The sequence below is a fragment of the Jaculus jaculus genome, chromosome 2 (assembly GCF_020740685.1).
Source record: "Jaculus jaculus isolate mJacJac1 chromosome 2, mJacJac1.mat.Y.cur, whole genome shotgun sequence".
NCBI lineage: Eukaryota > Metazoa > Chordata > Mammalia > Rodentia > Dipodidae > Jaculus > Jaculus jaculus.
In genome coordinates, this window is record NC_059103.1 from 18991279 (window position 1) to 19009801 (window position 18523).

At 43.9% G+C, this 18523-nt stretch overlaps 1 protein-coding gene across 4 annotated transcripts in view; it reads right to left on the minus strand.

Annotated features, from left to right (window-relative positions):
- The window catches only part of Tpst1 (tyrosylprotein sulfotransferase 1), a 102622-nt gene that overhangs the window by 54343 nt on the left and 29756 nt on the right, over positions 1 to 18523 (minus strand). For all 4 annotated transcript variants that reach the window (XM_045143372.1, XM_045143370.1, XM_045143371.1 and 1 more), the window contains one exon: positions 2409 to 3342. In XM_045143372.1, coding sequence (XP_044999307.1) covers positions 2409 to 3253 — 845 coding nt within the window. In that variant the 5' untranslated portion in view covers positions 3254 to 3342. The remainder of the gene's footprint in view (positions 1 to 2408; positions 3343 to 18523) is intronic.

Below are 18523 nucleotides of genomic sequence, written 5' to 3' on the forward strand. Positions count from 1 at the left end.
ACCAAAAAGTTATAGTCTGTTATTTGAAAAGAGGGGCTGAAGAGAGATGGCTCAGCAGTTACAGGCACTTGCTAATAAAGTCTGCTGGCCTGGGTTCATGTCCCCAGGACTCACATAATCCAGATGCATAAAGTGACACATGCATCTGGAGTTCATTCACAGTGACAGGAGGCCCCGGCATGCCCATACTTTCTATCTCTCTCTCTCTTTCTCTGTCTCTCTATCAAACAAATAATTTTTATTTTACAAAAAAAGAGCAATAAAGTACAATGACAGCAAGTAGGGCTATCATCACCAAAAATAGCCTCAAACCATTGTAGTGGTAAGAATTAATCATTAATTCTCACCACAATAATCAACAGATGAAGGCTTAGGTATAGGCAGACAGCTGTCCCTTTGACGTCATCAACATCAAAAACCAATATTTACTGTCCAGGTTACATACACTGAAAAAAAATCAGGATGAGGTCCATGATGGAAGCAAGCAGTGCACGCATGAGCAACGCACAGCGTTTCCTGTTCTACAGCAGAGTATACACTTGGATAAATGAACAAAAGTAAAATATAAATTAAGTATGACTAATCTATCTTCATGAGGAAACACTACCTGAGTTTTCCACTTCTTAATATACTTTTATTTGTTTGCAAGCAGAGAGAGATAGAAGAGAGACAGAGAGAACGGGTACACCAGGACCTCCAAGCTGCTGAAAATGAGTTTCAGATGCATGTGCCACTTTGTGGATATGGCTTTATGTGGGTATTGGGGAATCAAACCCAGGTTGTTAGGCTTTGCAGGCTACTGCCTTAACCTCTGAACCATCTCTCCAAACCCATGACTTCCATGTTTAGAGCCTCATTACAAGGATAAAACTTATCAAGTCAAGCTGTAGGTAGTAACACATGCATTTAGTGCCAGCACTTGGGAGGCCTGGTTAGGAGGACTGCCATGAGTTTGAGGCCAGTCTGGAGCTACAGAATGAGTTTCAGGTCATCCTGTGCTAGACTGAGACCTGCCCTGAAAAACAAAACAAAACAGAAAACTCACCAAATCAGGTCATCACATCAAGTCATCAGTCACAGTGCCCTCCTAGTTCATGAGAAACGAAAATGCCAGCATTTATCAAAATGCTAAAATCCCTGTTTTAAAAGTGCTCAATCTAAGGAACTTTATATATATATATATATATATATATATTTGACAGAGAAAGGGGGGGGAGAGAGAGAGAGAGAGAGAGAGAGAGGGAGAGATTAGGCATGCCAGGGCCTCCAGCCACTATAAACGAACTCTAGATTAGTGTGTGCCCCCTTGTGCATCTGGCTAACGTGGATCTTGGGGAATCAAACCTGGGTCCTTTGGCTTAGCAGGCAAGCGCCTTAACCACTAAGCAATCCCTCCAGTCACTAAGGAACTTCTTGTATAGAGTACAGCAGGCTTCCAAACTGTGGAGACTGTCTCACCTTTTGTAAAATCTAGATATAAAGAAGCAGTGCATGCAGTAACATGCCAAGGCAAAAGGCACCAGCTCACTGAGATGAGGACACAGGTTCTAATTCTGGCCTTGCCATCTGAATGGGAGCCAATCATTTTACTCTTTTTGTAACTTATCCTTTTTCTTTAAAAAAATATAAATTTTATTTATGAGCGGGAAAGAGACAGAGAGAAAGAGAAAATGGGCATGCCAGGGCCTCTAGCCACTGCATATGAACTCCAAACACATGTGCCCCCTTGTGCATCTGGCTAATGTGAGTCCTGGGGAATCAAACCCGGGTCCTTAGGCTTCACAAGCAAATGCTGTAACCACTAAGCAATTTCCCCAGTCCCTGTAACTTATCTTTCTTTTTTTTTAATCTATAAGAGACAACAATGCCTTTATTTAACTCTACAAAATTTTTCTTTTGGAATTCCAGGTCAGCCTGGGCTACAGTAAGACCCTACCTAAAAAAAAAAAACCAAAATTATCATATTTAGCCAGGTATGGTGGTACACACCTTTAGTCCCAGCACACAGCAGAGATATACTGCTGTGAATTTGAGGCCAGCCTGGGGTTACAGTGTGTTCCAGGTTAACCTGGGGCAGAGTGAGACCCTGCCTCAAAAACAAACAGGGCTGGAGAGTTAAGTGGTTAAGGCACTTGCCTGCAAAACCTAAGGACCCAAGTTCAATTCCCCAGTATCCACATAAAACCAGATGCATAAAGTGGTGCATGTGTCTAGAGTTCATTTGCAGTTGTTAGAGGCCCTGGAAATGCCTGTTCTCTTTATCTGACTGTTTCTCTCTCAAATAAATAAATAAAATATTAAAAAAAAAAACAAAAAAATCACGCACACATTCATACATACATACATATACTTCCTTAGTAATTGAATATACAGTCAAGAAAAAAGAAGAACGCATAAGATATACTCACTTTGACAGTGATACTCCCCCAGCTTTCCCAATCATTTCTTCATGGTGTAATACTGACTGGTTCCAGGGAACGTGGAGGAATTTTAAGAGTGTTCTCATCCACCGTTCAGGATGTAAAACGAGCTGTTCGTAGTGCACCAACATGCACTTTTTATAACCAACCTCCATGCATTGGTTATACATGGTCTCTATGGCACGGTTCCACTTGGTCAAACAGTCCCTGTAGCTGTTCAGGTCAAATCCAGCTATAGTAACTTTTCGAGAAATCATTGAATGTACTGATGCCCGGCCATCCCGGACCATCAGGAGGAATTTGGCATTGGGGAATAACCTAGCAAGGTAAGTCAAGGATTTCAGGGCAAAAGGATCTTTGTTACATAAATATGGGGCAGGTTCGCCATGCTTGACAATGATCTCCAGTAGGAAGGCTTGCATGGCCGAATCCAGCACTTCGTCAGTGACACCAGCCTCGTCTAGGCGGATCTTCTCTTTACTGGACCGGGACCACATCTGCTTCAGGGCCAGGATGCGAGGGATGACCCTGGTTTCTTCTCCACAGCGAATATCTGGGTGTGCATCTAGCATGGCCCTCATGAGTGTGGTTCCACTCCGAGGCACACCTCCAATAAATATTAAAGGCATATCTTTGTGATAGGCAACGGTTTTGTTGATTTTGATGTCCAAGCCAGATCGCATGGTACTTCTTGTGTTCTCCAATCTGACTGGCTGGCTACGCTCCTCTATTCGGTGATGGCACTCCATGGCATGCTGGCCCAAGTAAAACACCGTCACGGAGCTAATCACCAGACAGGCCAGTAGTAGGTTCTGCTTCAGTTTCCCAACCATCTTGATGTGGCTGCCTTGTTATCAATCAGATATTTTGCTCAAGAAATGTTCAGGCCATGGAGATTCTACTTCAGAAAGATGGTCAGCATCTAGTAGAAAAAGGAAGGTGGTATTTGGTCTTCACATTATGAATGTTGACAAGTCAGTCACCAGTAACACTGTACATTTTAGCTAGGAAGTGCTCAAACCGTCCTGCATGCTTTATTACACTCAGAACACAATATATATAAATGAGAACAAAAATAAATCAGCTGGGGGGAAGAGATCAATCAGTGGGTAAGGGCAGTTTCTGCACAAACATGGGGGCTTGAGAGGGTGTGAGAACACCCGAGTTCAATTCTCCAGCTCTCATATAAACAGCTAGGCACAGCCATGCATGCCTATAACCCCAGCCCTGTAGGGAGCAGAGACCAGAGAAGCACTTGGACTCACAAAAACAAGAAGCTCTAAAATCAGTGAGAGACTTCGTCTCATGGAAGTAGGCAAATAAAAGATAAAGGGAGAGGACACTTGATGGTCTCCTCTGGCCTCTACACATGTACACAACAAGATATATGCAGCTGCACACACGTGCATATACCACAATGAAGTACACACACACATACACGCATACACACACACACAATCAGTGAGGCCTTGTGAGACAGGCTTGTAACTCAGCTTCTTAAAAGACTGAAGGAAGAGGATCCCAAGTTCAAGGGCAATTTAGAGAGACACTATCTCAAAGTAAGTAAAAAGGGGGCAAAGAAGCTGGATGTGGTGGTACACACCTTTAATCCCAGCACTGAGGGAGTTAAACTAGCAATCAACCATGAGTTTGAGGCTAGTCTGGGGATACAGAGCGAGTTCCAGATCAGCCTAGGTTAAAGAGAGACCCGCCTTGAAAAATAATAAGGAAAAAAAAAAAGGCGAGGGCAGTGGATATAGTTCAGAGTAAAACACATGCCTAGCCTATACAAGGCCCCAGATTCGAACCCTAGTACAGCAAACACAGGCATACACAAAATCAACACCTATAATCAGAAAGAGCTTTTCTTGATGTAACAAATCTTAAATAGATTACCTGGCACAGAATGGAAAACTAAACAAAACTATGTCCGTTGGCAAGTTAAGTAAATATTTACTACACCCCCACATGTTTGGAGTCTAACTGAACATTGATCACTTGTATTGTGCTTCAGGCACAAGTTTGCATTCTACTATAAAGAAAGACCACAGAAGAAATATAAAATACAACTTCCTCACCTTTTTCTTTTGTATTTTCTTTCTTTTTTTTTTAAGAGAGAGAGAGAGAGAGAGAGGCAGATATAGAGAAAGAATGGACACACTACAGGCTCTAGCCACTGCATATGAACTTCCAGATGCATGTGTCATCCTGTGCGTGCGGCTTTACGTAGGTACTGATTGGGGAACTGAACCCGTGTCCTTTGGCTTTGCTGGGCCACTAAGCCACTCCCAACTTCCACATCTTTCTTTCTTTCTTTTTTTTTTTTTTTTTTCAAGGTAGGGTTTCACTCTAGCTCAGGCTGACCTGGAATTCACTCTGTAGTCTAAAGGTGGACTTGAACTCATGGCAATCCTACCTACCTCAGCCTCCTGAGTGGTGGGATTAAAGGTGTGCACCACCATGCCTGGCTCTCCACATCTTTAACAGAGATTCAGTTTATCATCCCACAGTTTATTTAGGTCCCGAGGATACTAGGCTTGATTCGAGCACAAATCAGTCTTATGGACAGGCAGATATGCAAACAATGACAATAAAATGGGCTAGGGTCTTAACAGGAACAGTGAGCAGATGAAAAGGAATGTGTGGATCACCCAGGAAGCTCCAAAAGCTTCACAGGAAACAGGAGGGAGGGGTGCATGAGCACAGAACTATGCGCAGAGCCAGTGGCATGACAGAGATGATCTACAAGGCTCTCATGTATACATACCTGTAATCTAACCCTGGGAGAGCAGGTAAGATCAGACACAGAGAACACTCCAAACCACATTACACTGTGATCAAAGACATGCATGTGAGGCCGCGTGTGGTGGCACATGCCTTTAATCCCAGCACTGGGGAGGCAGAGGGGGAGGATCACCATGAGTTTGGGGCCAGCCCCACCAACAACAAGACCCTACCACCTTGAAAAACCATATATATATATATATATATATATATACACACACACACATATATTATATACACACACATGTACATGTACAGATACATATATATATATAATTTTAGATGTGATTAATATTTACATCAACGGATACTCTAGTAAAGCAGATTATCTTCCATAATATAGGAGGGCCTAAGGCTTCCTGATAAAGAAGGAATTCTTAAGACTACACACAGAAACCCTTCTGAGCGCCCATATCCAGATCTGCAGAAGTTAGAATAAGACAGCAGCAGCAACTGATACCCTGTCTAGCTACCATACAGACTTTAACTTGTCAACCCCAGGATCACATGAGCCAATTTCTTCAAATTAATCTCCCCTGTCCGTCCGCGTGTTGTGTGTGTCCTATATATACATATATATATATATATATCATACTGGTCCTGTTTCTTGGCAGAACCCTGATATAGTAAGTACATCTGGGGAAGTACCTGGATATACCAGAAAAAGAACACATTCTGAGAGTCAGGACTTCCAGCTGTAGCCTAGTGACAATGTAGAAAATGCCTGCCCCCAAAAGCAATTATGAAGCTGGATTAACAAAAAAGCTTTTCAGCACTCTGGAAATTAGTCAACGGAACATAAAACTAAAGAGGCATTTGTGTTTGAAAACTGTAAAAGCTGGAGAGAACACTGTAAGTTGGTATAAAGTGTCAAGCTTGCCATCCATTCACTCACTGGGCATCTTGAGTCTGCAGGGCAGGGCACAGCATTAGGACTGGCCCCTTTGCTCTAGAGTGGAGAGGAGCTTTGAACTTGGGGTGCTAGACAACACACATACCTGTCAAGAAGTGTGATGGACCAGGTAGTAGGTGAGAAAGAAGGTGAGCAACTGTAGCAGGCTAAGGGTGCAGTCAGGCTGGAGACCTTTGGGCACAGGAGACACAAAAGGTCCCAGTAGAAGCTGATGGCTCACATCTACAATCCCAACACTCAGGACACTAAAGTAGGTGCAAAAGTTTTGGGTTAGCCTGGGCTACACAGTGGGTTCCAGGCCTGAGTTATGGTGTGAGATCGTACTTTAAAACACTAAAGGAGGGCTGAAGAGATGGCTTAGTTGTTAAGGCACTTGCCTGTGAAGCCTAAGGACCCAGCTTCGATTCCCCAGTACCCACATAAACCAGATGCACAAGGTGACGCATACATTTACACACATACACACACACACACTAGTGGTGCATGCCTTTAATCCTAGCTCTTGGGAGGCAGAGGTAGGAGGATCTCTGTGAGTTCAAAGTCAGCCTAGGACCAGAGTGAGTTCCAGGTCATCTATCTCACGGGGAAAACAAAACACCAAAGGGGAGGCAGCTGGCTCATGACTTTAACCCCCACATTTGACAAACTAAGGTAAGAGGATTACCATGTATTAGAGGCCCAGATTATAGAGTGAGTTCCATCCAGGTCAGTCTGTTCTAGAGTGAGACCCTGCCCCAAAACACAGTAAAACTTTGGGAGGTAGAGGTAGGAGGATTGAGCCTGAGGCCACCCTGAGACTACATAGTGAATTCCAGGTCAGCCTGAAGAAAAAAAAAAAAAAAAAAAAACACCCATAGGGGTGAGGAAATGGCTCAGTCAGTAAAGTACATGCCACCCAAGTATAAGAATCTGTTCAGACCCTAGCACCCCATAAATGCAGGGCAGGCATATCAGCCTGCCTGTAATTTCAGCTCTGGGGAGGGAGAGACAGAAGATCCCCAAAACAAGCTGGCTAGTTAAATTCAGCAAGCTCTGGGTTCCAGAGAGGGACTCTGACTCAATAAATAAGGTGGAGAATGATTGAGAAAGAAACCAACATTGACTTCTGACCTCCACACACACACACACACACACACACGCACACACACAGAAGCCCAGCATGATAGTGCATGTCTATAATCTCAGCACTAGGAAATCAGCAGGAGGATCAGAAGTTCAAGCTCATTCTCATCTACATGGAGAATTTGAGCCTAGCATGGGCTATATGAAATCCTGTCTCAAAAAAGAAATCCATTGATGCAAAATGTCCACACAGGAAAGTTTACAGAGACAGAAAGCAGAGTGCAGAAGCAAATAGGAACTGAAAATGCTCTGAAATGAGACTATTGTCAGAGTGGCCCAACTCCATTAAATCTAATAGAATTCACTCAATTATGCTCTTACAATGGATGATTTCTGTAGTATTAAAATCACACCTCAATACAGCTGTTTTCTGCAAAAGAATACATAACTAGAAAAATATTTTAATAGTCTCAGTAGGATACACCAACCAAAATCTGTTTTGTTCTTTTTTTTTTTTTTAACTCATGTACTCAATTCTTTTTATCTGAATATATACTATTATGTTGGGCCTTGCACAAGGCTTCAATCAAGAAGCATGAATAGTTTGAGATTAAAAGATGGGCTTAATAAAAAAAGACTAAAATAAAAAAGCATTAATTAAGATAATTTGTAGCGATACAGCATATAAAAGTCTACACATAAAACTGTATCCATTATATAGAAGACACATTTAAGATCTTATTCCAGGATCCAATTTACGAGGGATGTGTGGGAAGAAAAACAATGGCAAGAAAACAGAGTAATACAGAAAAAAAAAAAACAAACCCCACAACAAACAAACAAACCAAAAAAATCCAGAGAATTAAGATTCAATCCTAGAGGAATAACATTTTGGCTGATGAAACTAAAACTGTTGGGCTAAACAGATGGTTTAGCAGTTAAGACGCTTGCCTGAGAAGACTAAGGACCCAGGTTCAATTCCCCAGTACCCACAAAAAGCCAGATGTATAAGGAGGTGCATGTGTCTGGAGTTCATTTGCAGTGGCTAGAGGACCTGGAATGGCCTCCCCCTTCACATAAAAAATAATCAACAAATAATTAAAAAAAAAAAACAAACCTAAAACTGTTTTACAAGGGGTGGGGGAATTCTTCCTAAACTAGGAAAAGGCACCAGTCTAGAGAGCTGAGTCATTCTCAACCAAAACAAAGGACAATTGGCCTAATCTGGACATATTGTGATCATTTTAAGCACGGAGGAAATAAACCTGCAAGATATCAAATAAGTAGACGAGAGGGCTGGAGGGGTTGCTTAGTGGCTAAGGAGCTTGCCTGCAAAGCCTAAGGACCCATATTTGATTCTCCAGTACCCATGTGTGGTGGTTTGAGTCAGGTGTCCCCCATAAACTTAGGTGTTCTGGATGCTAGGTTCCCCAGCTGATGGCAATTGGAAATTAACGCTTCCTGGAGGCAGTGTATTGTTGGGGCAGGATTATGGATGTTATGGCCAGTGTCCCCTTGCCAGTGTTTGGCACATTCTCCTGTTGCTATGGTCCACCTTATGTTGGCCAGGGGGTGATGTCCACCCTCTGCTCATGCCATCGTTTTCCCCTGCCATCATGGAGCTTCCCCTTGAGCCTGTAAGCCAAAATAATCTTTTTTCCCCACAAGCTGCTCTTGTTTGGGTGATTTCTACCAGCGATGCGGACCTGACTGCAACACCATGTAAGCCAGAAGCACAAGGTGGTGCATGTGTCTGGAGTGTGTTTGCAGTGGCTAGAGCCTCTGGTGCACCCATTCCCCCTCTCTCTGCAGTTTTCTCTCTCAAGAGGGCTAGAATGATGGATCAGTGCTTAATAGCTCTTCCTGAGGAGGTCTAAGAGACCATGAAGTGTTTGGTCTCAGAGCTGAGCGTGGTGGTGCAAAGCCTTTAATCCCAGTACTCAGGAGGCAAAGATAGGAGGATCGCTGTGAGTTTGAGGACGCCCTGAGACTACACAGTGAATTCCAGCCTGGACTAGTGAAACCCTACCTCAAAAAACAAAAACAAGAGAAATAGATAAGAACATGGGACATTCCCCCCTGGTCACTACAGGTGAGCACACCTTGTCACAGGTGAGAGGACAAGGTGCCACAGAGATTATATATATGTAAATGCACAACTCACACAAGAACCAAAGGACCAAACAACAAGCTGGCATCAGACATCCCTGCGATTGTAAATGTTCATGCTCTAGCTTGTGTCTCTATTTTACAAATACGCTATAATGGATGTATGCTGTTTTTCTAAGTGGGAGAAGATAAATCGTGATTTGAAATAAGAACAGTCTTTCTTTTATGTATGTGTGTGGTATGCATGCAATAGTTTCTTAGACACAACAACTCAAGTAACAGTGACAGAGAAAAAAATAAGTAAATTGGACTTCAATAAATAATTTTTGCCCATCAAAGGTTATCACGGGGGCTGGGGAGATGGCTCACTGGATAAAGTGCTTGCCACACAAAGGTGAGGACCAGAATTTGGATCCCCAGTACCCACATAAATAAATGGTGGATGAGTATGACAGGCAGAGACAGGGGATGTCTGGAGTAAGCTGGCTTAGATACCCTAGCTGAATTGACAAACTCTGGGTGCAAGTGAGAGATCCTGCCTCAGTAAAATGAAAAGCAGAGGGGTCAACAAAGACACTGGATGTCAACCTCTGGCCTCCACACATACACACACATAGATCCATAAGCATACACATTTCTGGATACAACCTGGCTATTACATTCATGAACTCAGGGCAGCTTTAGTTTCCTACACAAGATTCCATCATGGCATAGTGGGGCACACCTTTAATCCCAGCACTAGAGAGGCTGAGGCAGGAGGATCACCATGAGTTTGAGGCCACCCTGAGAATACAGTGAATTTCAGGTAAGCCTAGGCTACAGCAAGACCCTACCTCGAAAAATCAAACCAAAACAAAACAAGAAAAGCCAGGTGTGATGGTGCACACCTTTAATCTCAGCACTTAGGAGGCAGAGGTAGGAGGATCACCTTGAGTTCCAGGACACCCTGAGACTACATAGTAAATTCCAGGTTGGCCTGGGCTAGAGTGAGACCCTATCTCAGGAGGAAAAAAAAAAAAGATTCCATCATGGATTAGGGGAGAGGGACTCATGAAACTGCTATCCCTGCCTATTGACAGAGGAGCTATTGGCAAGTAATGGTTGCTGGGGAAAGAGGAGTCATCTGGCAAGTTGCTCATGTTTCAGTAAATAACTTCCTACCCATGTTCTTGCAAACAGCACCAATTAAATTCTGTAACCAAATAATAATAGCTGGGCATGGTGCCACATGCCTTTAATCCCAGCACTTGGGAGGCAGAGGTAGGAGGATTGCCATAAGTTCAAGGCTACCCTGAGACTACACAGTGAATTCTAGGTCAGCCTGAGCTAGAGTGAGACCCTACCTTGAAAAACCAAAGAAAAAATAATATAGGGTCTCACTCTACTCAAGCTGACCTGGGTTTCACTATATAGTCTCAGGGTTGCCTCGAACTCATGGTGATCCTCCCACCTCTGCCTCCAGAGTGCCAAGATTAAAGATGTGTGCCACCATACCCAACTTTGGTAAGCACTCTTGATATTCGTATCCATATATTAATACTACTCTCACTTTTGGTTACATAAGCTTCTCTTTTCAGATGGTGGTGTCCTCTGGGATGACTCAAAAGGCACCATAATGCTGAGAAAAAGTGACAGAGGAGTACTCAGCACTGAAACATCTCTATCATACCTTCTATGGTTCAGGATCCATTGAGGAAGAGGTGGCAGAAAGGATGTAAGAGCTGCCAAGCATGGTGGTGCACGCCTTTAATCCCAGCACTCGTGAGGCAGAGGTAGGAGGATTGCCATGAATTTTGGGCCACCCTTAGAATACATAGTGAATACCAGGTCAGCCTGAGCTAAAGTGAAACCCTACCTTGAAACCCACCCCCCCAAAAAAAGAATGTAAGAGCCAAAAGAAGGATAGGACTCCTTACAATGCACTCTTCCAGACACAAAATGGCCTGGATATCCATGACCTTGCAGTATCTGACATTACCTACACAAGACCATCATAATAGGAGGAAAAGATGATGACATCAAAATAAAAGACTGATTGAGAGGGGGAGGGGATATGATGGAGAATGGAGTTTGTGAAGGGAAAAGTGGGGAAAGGGGATTACTATGGTTTATTGTCTATAATTATGAAAGCTGTCAATAAAAAAATAAATAAAACAAAACAAAGTCAGACATGGTGTCAAACATCTTTAATCCTAGTACTCAGGCAGCAAAGGCAGAAGCAGAAGCAGGAGGATCATCGTGAGTTCAAGGCCACCGGGAGATTACATAATGGATTCCAGATCAGCCTGGGCTAGAGTGAAACCCTACCTCAAAAACAAACAATAGGGTGGGGAGGGAGGGAATTACCATGGGATATATTTTATAATCATGGAAAATGTTAATAAAAATTAAAAAAAAAAACAATAACAAAAAAAGCCAAGGGTGGTGGTGCACACCTTTAATCCCAGCACTCGGGAGGCAGAGGTAGGAGGATTGCCATGAGTTCCATGCCACCTGAGAATACAGAGTGAATTCCAGGTCAGCCTGAGCTAAAGTGAGACCATACCTTGAAAAAGAGTGACAGAGAGGGGTGGGGGGGGAGGGAGGGAGAGAATGGGCATGCCAGGGCCTCCAGCCACTGCAAAAGAACTCCAGATAGATGCATGTGCCACCTTGTGCATCTGGCTTGTGGGTCCTAAGGAACTGAGCCTCGAACTGGGGTCCTTAGGCTTCACAGGCAAGAGCTTAACCACTAAGCCAACTCTCCAGCCCTGTTTTAAAAATATTTTAACTGCACAGACACCCAAGGTTCACAGAGGGGTGACCTGGGGTCAGAGTGATATGCAGGCCTATCCTTCGAGATAATCATTTACAGGAAAACATACAGGTCTGAGCTGTCAGTGGATAAATCACTTGGCATGAGTCCCCAAGTATCCATGATAAAATCCCCAGGCCCCCTATAAAAACCACAAACTGGTAGGACTCTGTGATCCCAGTGTGCCTATGGAGAGGAGGGAGGCTGAGATGGGAGACATCCCTGGAATGTACAAAAGAGAGCAGAGAACAGGGGACCCTCCATTAGCTGGAAGGGGAAGACAGACACAGAAGGTATCCTCTGACATCCACATGCATTCTGTGGCACATCCACGCTTGCACTTACATACATGAAGTCTCTTAGATGCACTAAACATATGAATGGGAAGAGACCTATCCTCTGCAGTGGGTCCTTGGAGTCCTCAAACAGCTCACTGTGCCCCTGAGAGCTGGCAGGGATCCCCGAGGGAACAGCCTGCCTGAGGCTCCATACCCACTCTTAGCCATTCCTTTCCTATTTGTCCACAGGGCCTGGGACACAGCCCCCCATTCAAGCCACCACATCCACAATTGCCATGGCTCCGTGGACCTCACCTGCCTCTCACGTCCCACTGAAATCTCCACCTGGTGGACCTTCAACAACAGTAGTTTGTGGCTCACAGAGAGGGGATCATGCTGACCAGATCCAATACCACGTTGGCATAGACCCCATCAGGAGGTGGGGAGGGAGGACATGGGAGCATCAGTGTGAGGTCTCCATCCTGTCAGCTCCAACCCCCAGGCTGTTTGGATCTCTTGAGTGGCCCTCAGTCCCTCCATCCTATGATTTAAATCCTACATCACTTTTGTTTTCTTCTGATCAAAGCACTTACTGGTGATTCTCTGACTTCACGGAACCATGGTGAGCAGACAGTGAAATTATTTACTGAGGGCTAGAGTGATGGCGTAGCTGCTAAAGTGCTTGTCTGTGAAGCCTAAGGACCCTTGTTCAACTCTCCAGATCCCATATAAGTCAGATGCACAAAGGTGAGGCACGCGCAAGGTTGCACACGCCCACTAGGTGGCACAAGCGTCTGGAGTTCTATTTCAATGGCTGAGGCCCTGGCATGCCAATTTTCTCTCAAAAATAAAAAAAAAAACATTTTATTTGTTGACTTATTTGGTAGAGAAAAAGAGAGAGATGGGTGCCCTATGACTGCTTTCAACTGCATAACAACTCCAGATGTATGTGCCACTTTGTGTATCTGGCTTTACGTGGGTACTGGGGGATTAAACCTGAGCCAGCAGGCTTTGCAAACAAGCAGCTTTAACCACTGAGCAATCTTTCCAGCCCTGACTTGCTAACTTCTGGTTCCTGTCTAAATTCAGTAGGTGACAAAGAGCTCAACTTCTTTTTTTAAATTTATTTATTTGAAAGATAGAGAGAATGGAGGCACCAAGGCCTCCAGCCACTGCAGAAAAACTCTAGATGCATGCACCACGTGTGCATCTGGATTACGTGGGTCTTGGAGATTCAAACCTAGATCCTTTGGCTTTTGCAGGCAAGTGCCTTAACCACTAAGCCATCTTTCCAGCCTACAATGTCTTTCAAAGCTTACCTCAGAAGCAACTCAGAAGCCAATTAGAGGCTGAGGATTTGGCTCAGTGGTAGAGTGTGTACCTGGCATGCACAAAGCCCTGGATTCCATCCCCAAGGAGAAAAGCCAAATAGACAAAAACAAAAGGCTAACTTTTTGACAGCAGGACCACAATGTATTTGCCTCTCAAAATTTATATGGCAGCCAGGAATGGGCTCATGCCTTTAATCCCAACACTTGGGAGGCTGAGGTAGGAGGATCACTGTGAGTTCGAGGCCAGCCTGAGACTACATAGGAAATTCCAGGTCAGTATGGGCTAGAGCAAGACCCTACCTTGAAAACTAACAATTAAGTTATATTGCTACCAATTTCCCAATAAGACACCCAGTTCTGAGCATGCTGACAGAAAAGTCTATTCAAACTCAGTTTCTCTTAATACTCTCATGACATAGATCCCTCTGGTCCCACTTGTGGCTCTTCCACCAAATACGCCACTGCTTCTGCAGAAGGCACTAGCTCACTCGATGCCCCTAGTTCAGCTGTGATACTGTGTCCCCCTGTGCTTCAGGTCCCACACAGGTCAAGTTTGGCCTCATTCTGGCCAGACTGTCCCCCTGCAGAAGCCAGTTACAAACTGCTCACCTGTCCTTCTGATCAAGCTATAAATCCAAGTTCCTACATCCTCACTCCATCTCCACTGTGGTTAGTTTTCTGTGAAGACTCAGAACGTGGGGAGCACATTCACTGGTTTATCATAAAGGATAACACACAAACAGATACAAAGGCAAGGTGTGCTGGAGGGGGTGAGGAGCTCTCCGGCCTTCTCTTCAGCTATCTGGAAGCCTCCAAGAGTTCCACTACCTGGAAACTCTGAACACAGGTCTTTTGGGTCCTCATGAACACTTTGTAGTATGGGCATGACTGAAGCATGGTTAGCTTGTAAAAATATGGTTAGACAGAAACAGCATACTGTAATGCTACCAGCAAGCTGGGAACACAGCAAAGCCCAACCAGATCTCGCTGGCCTCTCTCTGCAACCTGCCTTCCCCCAGTGTGTGTATAGGACAGGCCCCCTGAAGTGAAGCCCTGTGATCTATCAGGAAAGATAGATAAGGCAAGGAATTTCCTTATGGCCAGCTCCAAGACAGAAGTTCCAACTTCTATAGCTGGCCTTAAAGAAAAAGAGAAACAACTGAAAGGAGAGCAGAAGCTAAGGGAAAAGACTGCTTACTGAGTAAGCACCCCAACATTACAGTAAATGACAGTCCTGCACCTTTATGGCTCCCAATCTGCTTCCAGGAATCAAGAATACAGATTGAAAAAAAGCCCATTCTCTCTCTCTTTCTCTCTGTCTCTCTGTATCTGTCGCTCTCAAATAAATAAATAAATGAACAAAAAAAAAATCTGAAAAGAAAAGAATGGGCTGGAGAGATGGCTTAGTGGTTAAGTGCCTGTGAAGCCTAAGGACCCTGGTTCGAGACTCGATTCCCCAGGACCCACGTTAGCCAGATGCACAAGGGGCGCAAACAACTGGAGTTTGTTTGCAGTGGCTGGAGGCCCTGGCACACCCATTCTCTCTCTCTCTGCCTCTTTATTTCTGTGTCTGTCAATCTCAAATAAATAAATAAACAAATAAATAAATGAACAAAAAAATTGAAAAAAGAAAAAAGAAAAGAACACTGGAATGTTTAGTCTCATTTTTATCTTCAAGGGAAAGTAAAACCACTGAGATACTGTAATAAACTTATCTGAGAAAATACTATTAATAGAGCTGCTCTGTCCCAGCAAGCCAAATGAAACAGTCTTCCAGAAATAGTGGTTTAGAAAGAACGGAGGAATACCATTATCCTTCTAGACTTGGGTCTTTGTGATTTTTTTTTTCTCTTTCTTTCTTATTCATTTTGTAGTGTTTAGTATGAACTGCAAGGCCTCACACATGCAAGGCAAGTATTTCACCACCAAGTTATACCCTCACTCCCTCATCTTTGCAAAATTTCCAAAGTAGTACTGCTAATCAAATCCAGTATAGCTGTGGAGGAGGAGGCAGAAAGACTGTAAGAGCCACGGAGAGGGTAAAAATACCCTGAGACAGAGTGCCTGCCACACAGAAAGACTAAGGCCTTCATGGCCTCACAGTGACTACCAATAACCCTGCTGAGGAGGGCCCTCAAGTAAAGGGAGCAGGGGCAAGGACATATGAGTACAACCTTTAATAGTAATATAAATAGGGCTGGAGAGATGGCTTAGCAGATAAGGCGTTTGCCTGCCAAGCAAAAGGACACTGGTTCAATTCCCCAGGACCCATGTAAGTCAGATGTACAAAGTGGCACATGCATCTAGAGTTCGCTTGCAGAGGCTGGAGGCCTTAGCGCACCCATTTTCTCTATTAGCCTCTTTCTCTCTTTCTCCTCCCCCTCTCAAATAAATAAACAAAAATAAATATTAAAAAAAATAAATGAGCCGGGTGTGGTGCACACCTTTAATCTAGCACTTGGGAGGCAGAGGTAGGAGGATTGCTATGAGTTTGAGACCACCCTGAGACTACATAGTGAATTCCAAGTCAGCCCAGATTACAGCAAGACTCTATGTCAAAAACAATAACAACAACCAAAAATTATATAGCTAGCTAGATAGAGATAAAGAAAGAGATAGATACATATAGATATAAATTGCCAGGTGTGGTGGCACACGACTTTAATCCCAGCACTTGGGAGGCAGAGGTAGGAGGACTGTTGTGAGTTCAAGGCCACCTTGATATTATATAGTGAATTCCAGGTCAGGCTTGGCTACAGAACCTACCTTGAATAACAGAAAACAAAAATATATACATAAACAAACAAATAAATAAATAGCTAGTATCAGGCTGGGCATGGTGGTGCAGGCCTTTAATCCCAACACTCAGGAGGGTAGCACAGGAGGATTATAGTGACCTTGAGGCCAGCTTCAGCTACAGAACAAGTTTCGGGTCAGCTTGGGCCAGGATAAAACCTTGCTTCAAAAAACAAACAGGGGGGCTGGAGAGATGCCTTAGCGGTTAAGCGCTTGCTTGTGAAGCCTAAGGACCCTGGTTTGATGCTCGATTCCCCAGGACCCATTAAGCAGATGCACAAGGGGGCACACATGTCTGGAGTTCGTGTACAGTGGCTGGAGGCCCTGGCGTGCCCATTCTCTCTCTTTCTAACTGCCTCTTTCTCTTTCTCTCTGTCACTTTCGAATAAAATAAACCAAAAAAAAATTAAAAAAAGAAAAAAACAGGGATACAGAGGACAGTGGTGGTCATCAAGGCCATGCTCAACACTTTGTACATACCGTGTGATATTTTGCACATACACAGGCCCCAGCACACACACTCATGAGCACATTCACCATTTCCTGTAACGCTGCACACACAGAGGCCGCAGCGCACATACTCCTAAGCACATTCAACATGTTCTGTAAGACTGTACACACACAGACCCCAGCACGCACACACACACACACTTGGGAACACACTCTGTCCTGCACCACTCTGTACACATACAGGCTTTGACACACGCACTCAGAAGCACACCCGCCTGCAGGAAAGACCTCACACTCCAAGACACCACATAATGTCCCAATACAATGTAAAAATACAATGACACCATTCCCAAAACCCCACTTTCCTTTGTTAATCATTCACTCCTTCCCCTGGTCAATCGTGAATCTCCTGTTCCCATTCACCATGCCCATCAATCTGGCAAACAGTAATGGCCAGCCCAACGCTGCTGTCATATAAACTCCGGTCTGTAGCCTGCTTCTCCACTTGCTTCTAGCTTTTAAGCAGAAGAAAAATAATTATCATACGAATGAACTTGCCAATGGATAACGGTCCCAAGGTTAATTCTGAGTAACTGCTTTGCCATCCAACAGAATCTTCACCTCTGACCCAGATGAACTCATGATCGCAATGACTACCATATGTTGACTCATGATCAGATTGGAACTTTTTCCTGGCTGCACTTTGGAGGCTAGCACCATGAAATACACAACTGACAATCTCTGAAAGTCAGCTGGGACCTAGCTTCCTCATGAAGACTTTAATAAGCTGCACGGTCATGAAGAAAAAGAGCTGATCGAACACCAAGAACTGGATCTAATGTCCAGGACACAAACAGAAACAAAAGCGCATGCTAACACTTAAACATTTTTTTTGTTTGTTATTTTTATCATTTATTTGCAAGGAGAAAGAGAAGATGGGCACACCAGGACCACTTCAAACAAACTTCAGACTCATGTACCACTTTGTGCATCTGGATTTATGTAGGTACTAGGGAATTGAACCAAGGGCATCAGGCTTTGGAAACAAGCAACTTTAACTGCTGAGTCATCTCTCCAGGCCACACTTAAGCATTTTTTTTAAAAAAACTTTATTTATTTATTTATTTATTTGAGAGCGACAGACACAGAGAGAAAGACAGATAGAGGGAGAGAGAGAGAGAGAGAATGGGCGCGCCAGGGCTTCCAGCCTCTGCAAATGAACTCCAGACGCGTGCGCCCCCTTGTGCATCTGGCTAACGTGGGGCCTGGGTAACCGAGCCTCGAACCGGGGTCCTTAGGCTTCACAGGCAAGCGCTTAACCGCTAAGCCATCTCTCCAGCCCTTAAGCATTTTTAAAAGTTCAATTTAAATGAAATTTACTTGTTTTAAAAACACTGGAATGCCAGTATGTGGGAAGGGTCATCTATGAAACCAGAATGCTAAATTACCTATTTCTGTACGACTTTTATCATGTAGGGATAAGGGATCTGTCAAATGCCTTTTCAGTATCGACTGAGGTGATCATGTGACTTTTGTCCTTCAGTCCATTAATATAATGTATTACATTTATTGATTTACATATGTTG